Genomic DNA, 11,851 nt, shown 5'->3' on the forward strand with positions numbered 1-11,851 from the left:
CAAGGAAGGCCAGAGGTGACCCAAAGCATGTCCACCCCTGTATAAGAGAATGATTACCCAAGTTAAATAATGAATCATTAGTGATTGACATAAGGTGGATTAGGGAGGATTAAGGTTTATTAGAGTGCATTAAGAAGGATTAGGATGCATGAATAAAGATTAAGGTGGGTGGAGGAGATTAAGGCGGATTATGGTGGATTAAGGTGGAGGGTTGATGAAATTGTATTAAAACCGATTAGGGTGCATGAACAAGGATTAGGGAGATTTAAGGTGGATAAAGGTAGATTAATGTCGATTAAGCTGAATTAGGGTTGATAAAGGAGGATTAAGACCGATTAGGATGTATTAGGGTAGGTCAAGGTGGATTAGGGACCATGGAGCTGGGTTAGGTTTGGTAGAGGTGGATTAGGGTGTATTAAGGTAGATTGGGATTATTAAGCAGGATTAAGTTGGAGTAAGGTGCATGAATAAGGATTAAAGTGGTTGAAGGAGAATTAAGGCGGATTATGATGGATTAGGGTTGATAAAGGAGGCTTAAGACCATGTAGGGTAGGCTAAGGTGCATTAGGGGCGACGTAGGTTGATTAGGTTATATTAAGGTGGATTGGGAGTATTAAGCTGAAGTAAGGTGGATTAGGTTGGACTAAGGTGAATTAGGGTTCATTGAGTATTAAGATCTATTAGTCTACCATAATCCTCCTAATGCACATTAATCCACCGAATCCACATTCATGCACCTTAATCCTCCTTCATTCACTTTAATCCACCATAATCCACGTAAGTCCTCCTTAATGCACCCTAATGCACCTTCACCGACCCGTATTATACTTATCTTTTGCCTTCCTTACCTTTTCAGCGCCTTAACGCGTTTCATAAACAAACCTTATGCTTAAGTCGAACCTTTCCTTAACCTTACCGGCTCGGAAAAGGAGCGTTCCTTAAGGTAGCGCGGCAGCTACCTTAGGCCCGTATTCACAAACCAAACTTACCTTAACGCTATAAGGCGCCCTTTTAGGCCCGTATTCACAAACCAACCTTATACTTATCTTTTGCCTTCCTTACCTTTTCAGCGCCTTAACGCGTTTCATAAACAAACCTTATGCTTAAGTCGAACCTTTCCTTAACCTTACCGGCTCGGAAAAGGAGCCTTCCTTAAGGTAGCCCGGCAGCTACCTTAAGGCGCCACTTATTATGGCCGACCACGCAAGCAGCTTTTCGGAGCTAGTCGATTTTGTCGCCCTATTAAGGGAAGCCGATGTTCGCGCAGCCCTTCCTTATGTAAAGCTCATCCGGCGTGTACTCAGGGACCGTCAGAATGTCATCGAGATGTACAACGACCGCGAGTTTCTTGGCAGGTTCCGCTTTTCAAAACGAGCGGTGGTACACCTTCTCTCCATCCTGCCACTTGCTCCGAGCCCAGACGATCGCGGTTCGCCCGTGCCGCCACTTCTACAGCTCCTCGTGACCCTCCGTTTCTACGGCGGCGGGACGTTTCAAGTGGTCACTGGTGACTTGGTCAGCATATCGCAGCCTTCAGTGTCTCGCATCATTGAACGTGTGACGACTGTGATCGCAGCGACATTGTTCCCAGCGCTCGTGAAGCTCCCCGATGCCGCACAAGCATCTCGAGTGATGGACGAATTTTATCGAATAGCGAAGTTTCCTGGTGTGACAGGGTGCATGGACTGCACCCACATCAGGATCAAGAGCCCTGGAGGTAAAGACGCAGAAGTCTTTCGCTGCAGGAAAGGATATTTTTCTTTTAATGTGCAGGTATGTGGAGAGTTCATGTTACAATTATTACGCGTCGAAATACATTCGCAAGTAAATACGGGTCATCGTGCGGCTTCTAACACACTTTCAGCATTATTTCACCCCCGTATTCAGAATTGCATCTTAACTTGAAGCCCATGCTTGACTTGATATGAATGACGCCTTGTGCGAACGCGCCGAAGACGCTCATTGCGTTTCTTTTGGTGCGTTGACGACAGGCGTCGTTTAGATCAAGTCAAGCATAAGATGCATTTCTGAATACGAGGTTTAAAGCTATTCTGTGCACAACATACATATTATGGCACATCGCTTTGAGCACTAGCCACAATTTCCCAAATGCGTTTGTTTGCAACTGCTGTAACCGAATGGGGGCTGAATTTTTAATATTCTAGTAGCGTTCTTTTTTCTTTTCAATTTACGGATATATTCTACTGCATGACTTCACAAAAGCACGTTAAAAGGCTAAAGAGTGAATGTATGGCTTGTATCCCAGTATGTTATTTTATCATGGTAAGGAAGTTTAGCTTACCAGAATGATTACTGACCCATTGCAGTGATGGTGCGCTCTCACATTACAGCAAGGGTATTTTGGGACGTAGCTATAATGCATGCCAACATGAAAGCATATCATGAGAGCTGCATATTCTCTTATTGCAGGCAATCACAGGACCTCGTTTGCAGTTTTTTGATCTTGTCGCCAGTTGGCCAGGCTCCAATCACGACAGCCGTATATTTGACAACAGCCATGCCAGAGCACGCTATGAGGATGGGGAAGTTCAAGGTGTGCTCCTCGGAGACATGGGATACGCTTGCAGACGTTATCTAATGACACCACTAAAGGAACCGAAAAGTTCAGCGGAGCGCAGGTAAGCATGTAGCTGAACGGTAACAGGGCAACATAATGAGTAGGGATTAGATTTTTACCATTCATATTAAAATGCATTCCTCCAAAGGTACAACTACTCCCAGAAAACGACAAGGTGCACAATCGAGAGGGTCTTCGGTATCTGGAAAAGAAGGTTTCCGTGCCTCGACATGAAATTGCAGATAAAGACGTCAACCTCTGTTCTGGTCATAACAGCGTGTGCTGCACTGCACAATCTCAGCCGCCACCTGAATGACCCAATCCCTCCGGACGTTCACCCAGCTCCTGCTGCACCTCCTCCTACTGCCACACAACAGGGTCCTGCCGCACAGCCAGGTCCACCAATGCCACCTGATGAGCCACAGCAATCAGACACTGAAGATGGGTTCAGAGCCCGCAGGCGTATCATTCGCGACTATTTTTCTCGCTAAGAACAAATAAACAACATTGCTTCCAAAGAACAAAATATTTTTATTCCAACTGCTTTTTCAGCAGCTGCATTTTCAATGTCAGAAGCGCTGCCTTCGCTTCGGCATTTTTTAGTTTTTGCGCAGTGATGGCCTTGCGTTCTTTTCGCTCAGCCCTCGCAAATCGCATACGCTGCAAGTGCTCCTTCCGCCTGTTCACTCGTTCTTCTGCAACAGCTTCTAGCCGCGCATGAATTTCCTTTTCGAGCTGTGAAGTTCTTGCTGTGCTGCCCCGTTTCCGAACAAGTGGAGGCAGTGGACGTGTGGGTCTGTTCACGCTCTGTTGGCTCACAGGCTCTTGTGGAGCTTGAGATGCTTGCGGTTCGCCTAAACATTCCGTCTCTGTGCAATAGGTATCGGCGTTCAAAGGGCTCAATGGTTCCAATTCCCAGATTGGGTCATCCTGGTTGGCGTGATGACCTGCAAATTCAGTACCTGCAAAACAATATACCATTGTCACGTTTAAGGCATGCATATATGTCATGATAATTGTCACCAGATAATCTTTCCCCTACATCCTGTGAAATTGAGCATTTGGACAGAGTGCTAAACAATAACATCACGGTATGCGCACATCTGCTGAAACTTGCCACTTGTTTACTTATTATGTGAACTTATTGCCAAATATGTCATGAACCTCCTCCAATAAATTTCTTGCAGCACAGGCTAATGCCCAAACATGACCACGTCTTGCCATTATAATTACCTACAAGCCAATTAGCGGATGCTTTTAAGTTGAGGAGCAGCAACTCACATCAGTTGCAGTATTTACAGTGTATCTTTAGAAAATTGGTAGCAAAAAAATTGCTTCGTTCTGAGTGATATAAAATTATGGTTTGCATCTGCACCGCCATAAAAGACCCTCACATAACAGACTCAATTGATACGTAACGTTCTTCAGATAAGGAATTCCTCTGAGGAACATGTTGGTCATGTTAAATACAAAATATGCTTCGTGTATATTACGTAATCACGTTATCACAAAAACAAAGCATGTTTGTACACCATCAGTCATTTTTGAAACATATAGGCAGCGTGCAACAGAAACGACATGCACTTCGCTTGTAAAGACAAGACGCTTATCATTTTACCGTCGCCTTCAGGGATCGCCGCTGGCTGCATGGATGACAACAGCGCAGTAACTACTGCCGTGGCCTCGCTGGTAGCAACGTCGTGTCGCGCACGGTCGCTGTCAAAAGCGTTGTCAATTCGTATTGACATATGCGATGCCACGGCGCCGACTCGCTGCAGCTCTTCTGTGAGCACCGAATCGGCTGCTTTGCCGCCCCCTGAAAAGCATGAAGTTCAAGGAAATACATATTGCAATACCAGCCGATGAAAATATAACACAGTCCTTAAGGAGTCAGTTCAAAACCGATCCGCTAGACATCCACTCTAACTAGTATCGCTTGTCGCAAGGTTCATAGCAGCGCAACACAAGACACGTACAATATGAAATAAAAAACGGCAACACGGCTCGTCATTCTTTCCTTCCAATTGTCCCTATCTTGTATTGCGCTGTTACGAACTTTACGATAAATCCTAACCAACTGGCCCATTTACTTTCGCTTAGCCAGCGTTTCTCACATGAAGCAAAAGCTTAACGTACCGCTCCTCTCTTCCCGACACCGTATTCCCCCCTTACTGCACCGCCAGTACACAGAAGCGTTTTATAACCATCTTTACTGATAAACCGATATGTGGGCATTGTTTATTGCGTTTTGAAGAGCACTTGCTTCGTCTTTCCAACAAGACGCGTACGTTCGGCACTCCGATTTGGATTAAGGTAAGCTTTTGACAGCCTTACTCTATCCATTTTTTTATGCCTGTTTGACAAAATATATTACACGGCCTCAAAATCAGACTTCTTCATCTCGATCTGTTGGCACTGTTGTCTCGTTGGCTGGCGCGGCTGCGCCAGCCATGCAACAAAACAGCGTTGCATGGCAGACACTGGTGACACCGCAAACGCGCCGGAACGCTCCGTGCGTTTGCTTAGGCGGCCCGTCCGGGCTGAGTGGACGCGGCGCTCACGGATTATGCGACGACACCCGGTGGTGCCGTTGCTCTCTATTTTTGTTTTGACACACGAAAAATGAGAAGAAATATAACTCACCAGTTCGGAACAGCTCCTTTGTGTCGGTGGCTTTCGCCCTGCGCCACTTCTCTTTCAAGTTGTCCCAACACTTGCGTAGCTGATGCTCCGTGCGCGGGTGGACTCCGTTCTTACTGTTGAACTGTTGTTCTATCTGCTGCCATTTCTTTTTCTTCTCGCTCAGGGACACCGCATCAGTACGCTTGTTCTCCAGCACGTTGCTCTCTCTCGTCACCAAGTCAATCAAAATTCCCCGCTCCTCCTCCGTAAAGTTGATTTTTTTCCTCTCAGTGGCCATTCCCACAACAGATCTTACAATAAGCAAACGAACACTTCAAAACACAAATAAATGAACAAATAAGGAAATAAATAAATAAATACGAGCAATATTTACAGCATCTAAAAGTACAAAGCGCAAGTTATAGCTAACACACAAGAGAAAAGGTGAAGGAACTGCGCTCGAGCACCGCAAAACGGAAATGGAAAATGAAACACCGCAAATGAAAAAAAAAAAAAAAAAAAACGGCAACGCGTGTTGCCAGATGAGAGACGCGCAACAGCTAGAACTCGCTCTTTTCACATTGCTTTTTCACAACGCGTAATAATGCGCCATCCAATTTTTATATTTATTGTTCTCAGCGACAAAAATGTGTTTCCTTTCTAATAACTGAGCGGTTTAAGGCCAAGAAAACTTCATAGCCTTGCACCCATGCTCATCTCTTATGACGATAAGGCCGCCTTCGATAAGGACGCCTTTTCACGCAATAAGGGACGCTTCTGAATCATACCTTGGCCTTTTCTCAACCTTATACTTTCCTTATCCTTATAAAAGGGCGCCTTATAGCGTTAAGATAAGGTTGGTTTGTGAATACGGGCCTTATAAGGATGAGGAAAGTCTAAGGTTGAGAAAAGGCCAAGGTGTAATTCAGAAGCGTCCCTTATTGCGTGAAAAGGCGCCCTTATCGAAGGCGGCCTTATCGTCGTAAGAGATGAGCATGGGTGCGAGGCTATGAACTTTTCTTGGCCTTAAACCGCTCGGTTATTAAAAAGGAAACACAATTTTGTCGCTGAGAACAATAAATATAAAAATGGGATGGCGCATTATTACGCGTTGTGAAAAAGCAATATGAAAAGTGCGAGTTCTAGCCGTTGCACGTCTCTCATCTGGCAACACGCGTTGCCGTTTTTCTTGTTTTCTTTTTGTTTTTGTTTTTTTGCCATTTCCCTTTTGCGGTGCTCGAGCGCAGTTCCTTCACCTTTTCTCCTGTGTGTTAGCCATAACTTGCGCTTTGTACTTTTAGATGCTGTAAATATTGCGCGTATTTATTTATTTATTTATTTCCTTATTTATTCATTTATTTATCTTTTGAAGTGTTCATTTGCTTATTGGGATGGCCACTGAGAGGAAAAAAATCAACTTTACGGAGGAGGAGCGGGGAATTTTGATTGACTTGGTGACGAGAGAGAGCAACGTGCTGGAGAACAAACGTACTGATGCGGTGTCCCTAAGCGAGAAGAAAAAGAAATGGCAGCAGATAGAAGAACAGTTCAACAGTAAGAACGGAGTCCACCCGCGCACGGAAAATCAGCTACGCAAGTGTTGGAACAACTTGAAAGAGAAGTGGCGCAGGGCGAAAGCCACCGACACAAAGGAGCTGTTCCGAACTGGTGAGTTATATTTCTTCTTATCTTTCGTGTGTCAAAAAAAAAAAAGTTAGAGAGCAATGGCACCGCCGGGTGTCGTCGCATAATCCGTGAGCGCCGCGTCCGTTCAGCCCAGACGGGTCGCCTAAGCAAACGCACGGAGCGTTCCGGCGCGTTTGCGGTGTCACCAGTGTCTGCCATACGACGCTGTTTTGTTGCATGGCTGGCGCGGCCGCGCCAGCCAACGAGACAACAGTGCCAACAGATCGAGGTGAAGAAGTCTGATTTTCAGATCGTGTAATATAGTTTGTCAAACAGGCATAAAAAATGGATAAAGTAAGGCTCTCAAAAGCTCACCTTAATTCAAATCGGAGTGCCGAACGTACGCGTCTTGTTGAAAAGACGAAGCGAGTGCTCTTCAAAACGCAATAAACAATGGCCACATATCGGTTTATCAGTAAAGATGGTTATAAAACGTCTCTGTGTACTGGCGGTGCAGCAAGGGGGGAATACGGTGTCGGGTAGAAAGGAGCAGTACGTCAAGCTTTTGCTTCATGTGAGAAACGCTGGCTAAGCGATAGTACATGGGCCAGTTGGTTAGGATTCATCGTAAAGTTCGTAACAGCGCAATACAAGATATGGACAATTGGAAGGAAAGAATGACGAGCCGTGTTGCCATTTTTTCTTTCATATTGTACGTGTCTTGTGCTGCGCTGCTACGAACCTTACGACAAGCGATACTAGTTAGAGTGGATGTCTAGCGGATCGGTTTTGAACTGACTCCTTAAGGACTGTGTTATATTTTCATCGGCGTGGTATTGCAATATGTATTTCCTTGAACTTCATGCTTTTCAGGGGGCGGCAAAGCAGCCGATTCGGTGCTCACAGAAGAGCTGCTGCGAGTCGGCGCCGTGGCATCGCATATGTCAATACGAATTGACAACGCTTTTGACAGCGACCGTGCGCGACACGACGTTCCTACCAGCGAGGCCACGGCAGTAGTTACTGCACTGTTGTCATCCATGCAGCCAGCGGCGATCCCTGAAGGCGACGGGTAAAATTATAAGCGTCTTGTCTTTACACGCGAAGTGCATGTCGTTTCTGTTGCACGCTGCCTATATGCTTCAAGAATGAATGATGGTGCACAAACATGGTTTGTTTGTGTGATAACGTGATTACGTAATATACACAAAGCATATTTTGTATTTTGGCGCCACTTATTATGGCCGACCACGCAAGCGGCTTTTCTGAGCTAGTCGATTTTGTCGCCCTATTAAGGGAAGCCGATGTTCGTGAAGCCCTTCCTTATGTAAAGCTCATCCAGCGTGTACTCAGGGACCGTCAGAATGCCATGGAGATGTACAACGACGGCGAGTTTCTTGGCAGGTTCCGCTTTTCAAAACGAGCGGTGGTACACCTTCTCTCCATCCTGCCACTTGCTCCAAGCCCAGACGATCGCGGTTCGCCCGTGCCGCCACTTCTACAGCTCCTCGTGACCCTCCGTTTCTACGGCGGCGGGATGTTTCAAGTGGTCACTGCTGACTTGGTCAGCATATCCCAGCCTTCAGTGTCTCGCATCATTGAACGTGTGACGACTGTGATCGCAGCGACATTGTTCCCAGCACTCGTGAAGCTCCCCGATGCCGCACAAGCATCTCGAGTGATGGACGAATTTTATCGAATAGCGAAGTTTCCTGGTGTGACAGGGTGCATGGACTGCACGCACATCAGGATCAAGAGCCCTGGAGGTAAAGACGCAGAAGTCTTTCGCTGCAGGAAAGGATATTTTTCTTTTAATGTGCAGGTATGTGGAGAGTTCATGTTAAAATTATTACGCGTCGATATACATTCTCAAGCTAAATACGGGTCATCGTGCGGCTTCTAACAAACTTTGAGCATTATTTTACCCCGTATTCAGAACTGCATCTTAACTTAAAGCCCATGCTTGACTTGATATGAATGACGCCTTGTGCGAACGCGCCGAAGACGCTCATTGCGCTTCTTTTGGTGCGTTGACGACAGGCGTCGTTTAAATCAAGTCAAGCACGGGCTTCAAATTAAGATGCATTTCTGTATACGGGGTTTAAAGATATTCTGTGCACAAAATACACATTATGGCACATCGCTTTGAGCACTAGCCACAATTTCCCAAATGCGTTTATTTGCAACTCCTCTAACCGGATGGGGGCTGAATTTTTAATAATTAATTCTAGTAGGGTTCTTTTTTCTTTTCAATTTACGGATGTATTCTACTGCATCACTTCACAAAAGCACGTTAAAAGGCTAAAGAGTGAAAGTATGGCTTGTATCCCAGTATGTTATTTTATCATGGTAAAGAAGTTTAGCTTACCAGAATGATTACTGACCCATTGCAGTGATGGTGCGCTCTCACATTACAGCAAGGGTATTTTGGGACGTAGCTGTAATGCATGCCAACATGAAAGCATATAATGAGAGCTGCATATTCTCTTATTGCAGGCAATCACAGGACCTCGTTTGCAGTTTTTTGATCTCGTCGCCAGTTGGCCAGGCTCCAATCACGACAGCCGTATATTTGACAACAGCCATGCCAGAGCACGCTATGAGGATGGGGAAGTTCAAGGTGTGCTTCTCGGAGACATGGGATACGCTTGCAGACGTTATCTAATGACTCCACTAAAGGAACCTAAAAGTTCAGCGGAGCGTAGGTAAGCATGTAGCTGAACGGTAACAGGGCAACATAATGAGTAGGGATTGGATTCTTACCATTCATCTTAAAATGAATTCTTCCAAAGATACAACAACTCCCAGAAAACGACAAGGTGCACAATCGAGAGGGTCTTCGGTATCTGGAAAAGAAGGTTTCCATGCCTCGACATGAAATTGCAGATAAAGACGTCAACCTCTGTTCTGGTCATAACAGCATGTGCTGCACTGCACAATCTCAGCCGCCACCTGAATGACCCAATCCCTCCGGACGTTCACCCAGCTCCTGCTGCACCTCCTCCTACTGCCACACAACAGGGTCCTGCCGCACAGCCAGGTCCATCAATGCCACCTGATGAGCCACAGCAATCAGACACTGAAGATGGGTTCAGAGCCCGCAGGCGTATTATTCGCGACTATTTTTCTCGCTAAGAACAAATAAACAACATTGCTTCCAAAGAACAAAATATTTTTATTCCAACTGCTTTTTCAGCAGCTGCATTTTCAATGTCAGAAGCGCTGCCTTCGCTTCGGCATTTTGCAGTTTTTGCGCATTGATGGCCTTGCGTTCTTTTCTCTCGGCCCTCGCAATTTTCATACGCAGCAGGTGCTCCTTCCGCCTGTTAACTCGTTCTTCTGCAACAGCTTCTAGCCGTGCGTGAATTTCCTTATCGAGCTGTGAAGTTCTTGCTGTGCTGCCACGTTTCCGAACAAGTGGAGGCAGTGGACGTGTGGGTCTGTTCACGCTCTGCTGGCTCACAGGCACTTGTGGAGCTTGAGATGCTTCCGGTTCGCCTAAACATTCCGTCTCCGTGCAAGAGGTATCGGCGTTCAAAGGGCTCAATGGTTGCAATTCCCAGATTGGGTCATCCTGGTTGGCGTGATGATCTGCGAATTCACTACCTGCAAAACAATATACCATTGTCACGTTTAAGGCATGCATATATGTCATGATAATTGTCACCAGATAATTTTTCACCTACATCCTGTGAAATTGAGTATTTGGACAGAGTGCTAAACAATAACATCACGGTATGCACACATCTGCTGAAACTTGCCACTTGTTTACTTAATATGTGAATTTATTGCCAAATATGTCATGAACCTCCTCCAATAAATTTCTTGCAGCACAGGCTAGTGCCCAAACATGACCACGTCTTGCCATTATAATGACCTACAAGCCAATTAGCGGATGCTTCCAAGCTGAGGAGCAGCAACTCGCATCGATTGCAGAATTTACAGTGCATTTTTAGAAAATTGGTAGGTAAATAATCGCTTCGTTCTGAGTGATATAAAATTCTTGTTTGCACGTGCGCCGCCATAAAAGACCCTCACATAGCAGACTTGATACGTAACGTTCTTCAGATAAGGAATTCCACTGAGGAACATGTTGGTCATGTTAAATACAAAATATGCTTTGTGTATATTACGTAATCACGTTATCACACAAACAAACCATGTTTGTGCACCATCAGTCATTCTTGAAGCATATAGGCAGCGTGCAACAGAAACGACATGCACTTCGCGTGTAAAGGCAAGACGCTTATAATTTTACCCGTCGCCTTCAGGGATCGCCGCTGGCTGCATGGATGACAACAGTGCAGTAACTACTGCCGTGGCCTCGCTGGTAGGAACGTCGTGTCGCGCACGGTCGCTGTCAAAAGCGTTGTCAATTCGTATTGACATATGCGATGCCACGGCGCCGACTCGCAGCAGCTCTTCTGTGAGCACCGAATCGGCTGCTTTGCCGCCCCCTGAAAAGCATGAAGTTCAAGGAAATACATATTGCAATACCACGCCGATGAAAATATAACACAGTCCTTAAGGAGTCAGTTCAAAACCGATCCGCTAGACATCCACTCTAACTAGTATCGCTTGTCGTAAGGTTCGTAGCAGCGCAGCACAAGACACGTACAATTTGAAAGAAAAAATGGCAACACGGCTCGTCATTCTTTCCTTCCAATTGTCCATATCTTGTATTGCGATGTTACGAACTTTACGATGAATCCTAACCAACTGGCCCATGTACTATCGCTTAGCCAGCGTTTCTCACATGAAGCAAAAGCTTGACGTACTGCTCCTTTCTACCCGACACCGTATTCCCCCCTTGCTGCACCGCCAGTACACAGAGACGTTTTATAACCATCTTTACTGATAAACCGATATGTGGCCATTGTTTATTGCGTTTTGAAGAGCACTCGCTTCGTCTTTTCAACAAGACGCGTACGTTCGGCACTCCGATTTGAATTAAGGTGAGCTTTTGAGAGCCTTACTTTATCCATTTTTTATGCCTGTTTGACAAACTATATTACACGATCTGAA

General features: G+C 45.6%; 3 protein-coding genes and 1 long non-coding RNA gene across 5 annotated transcripts; 2 read left to right on the forward strand and 2 right to left on the reverse strand.

Annotated features, from left to right (window-relative positions):
• Positions 1-1,012: 1,012 nt before the first annotated feature.
• On the forward strand, positions 1,013-3,069 carry LOC140217431 (putative nuclease HARBI1). Its single transcript, XM_072288029.1, has 3 exons — positions 1,013-1,773; positions 2,431-2,639; positions 2,727-3,069. The coding sequence occupies exons 1-3, from the start codon at positions 1,192-1,194 to the stop codon at positions 3,067-3,069; spliced, it is 1,134 nt and encodes a 377-aa protein (XP_072144130.1). The 5' UTR covers positions 1,013-1,191.
• A 20-nt stretch (positions 3,070-3,089) lies between these two features.
• LOC129381989 (uncharacterized) lies at positions 3,090-6,074 on the reverse strand. Of its 2 annotated transcripts, none has more exons than XM_072288030.1 (3): positions 5,222-6,074; positions 4,197-4,394; positions 3,090-3,525 (listed from the first exon to the last, which is right to left on the reverse strand). In XM_072288030.1, exons 1-3 carry the CDS (start codon positions 5,496-5,498, stop codon positions 3,110-3,112), a joined length of 891 nt encoding a protein of 296 aa, XP_072144131.1. In that variant the 5' UTR covers positions 5,499-6,074; the 3' UTR covers positions 3,090-3,109. The 2 variants fall into 2 exon arrangements, with proteins under 2 accessions (XP_072144131.1, XP_054921284.2); XM_055065309.2 differs by having other exon boundaries at positions 3,090-3,540.
• A 1,999-nt stretch (positions 6,075-8,073) lies between these two features.
• Positions 8,074-9,961, forward strand: LOC129386671 (putative nuclease HARBI1). The gene is made up of 3 exons (XM_072287587.1): positions 8,074-8,648; positions 9,323-9,531; positions 9,619-9,961. The coding sequence occupies exons 1-3, from the start codon at positions 8,196-8,198 to the stop codon at positions 9,959-9,961; spliced, it is 1,005 nt and encodes a 334-aa protein (XP_072143688.1). The 5' UTR covers positions 8,074-8,195.
• Positions 9,917-11,414, reverse strand: LOC140217206 (uncharacterized). The gene is made up of 2 exons (XR_011893737.1): positions 11,085-11,414; positions 9,917-10,432 (listed from the first exon to the last, which is right to left on the reverse strand). It is a non-coding gene; the product is annotated as an uncharacterized lncRNA (long non-coding RNA).
• Between the last annotated feature and the right edge of the window lie 437 nt (positions 11,415-11,851).

This window comes from Dermacentor andersoni, chromosome 4, assembly GCF_023375885.2.
Source record: "Dermacentor andersoni chromosome 4, qqDerAnde1_hic_scaffold, whole genome shotgun sequence".
Taxonomy (NCBI): Eukaryota; Metazoa; Arthropoda; class Arachnida; order Ixodida; family Ixodidae; genus Dermacentor; species Dermacentor andersoni.

Bases quoted from the DNA above. Each gene is read 5' to 3' on its own strand.
- LOC140217431 (XM_072288029.1), top strand. From the start codon at position 1,192: ATGGCCGACCACGCAAGCAGCTTTTCGGAGCTAGTCGATTTTGTCGCC. The intron at 1,774-2,430 runs GTATGTGGAGAG...CTCTTATTGCAG, and splicing joins ATTTTTCTTTTAATGTGCAG to GCAATCACAGGACCTCGTTT. The intron at 2,640-2,726 runs GTAAGCATGTAG...ATTCCTCCAAAG, and splicing joins AAAAGTTCAGCGGAGCGCAG to GTACAACTACTCCCAGAAAA.
- LOC129381989 (XM_055065309.2), bottom strand. From the start codon at position 5,498: ATGGCCACTGAGAGGAAAAAAATCAACTTTACGGAGGAGGAGCGGGGA. The intron at 4,395-5,221 runs GTGAGTTATATT...CATGCTTTTCAG, and splicing joins AAAGGAGCTGTTCCGAACTG to GGGGCGGCAAAGCAGCCGAT. The intron at 3,541-4,196 runs GTAAAATGATAA...ATTGTTTTGCAG, and splicing joins GGCGATCCCTGAAGGCGACG to GTACTGAATTTGCAGGTCAT.
- LOC129386671 (XM_072287587.1), top strand. From the start codon at position 8,196: ATGGAGATGTACAACGACGGCGAGTTTCTTGGCAGGTTCCGCTTTTCA. The intron at 8,649-9,322 runs GTATGTGGAGAG...CTCTTATTGCAG, and splicing joins ATTTTTCTTTTAATGTGCAG to GCAATCACAGGACCTCGTTT. The intron at 9,532-9,618 runs GTAAGCATGTAG...ATTCTTCCAAAG, and splicing joins AAAAGTTCAGCGGAGCGTAG to ATACAACAACTCCCAGAAAA.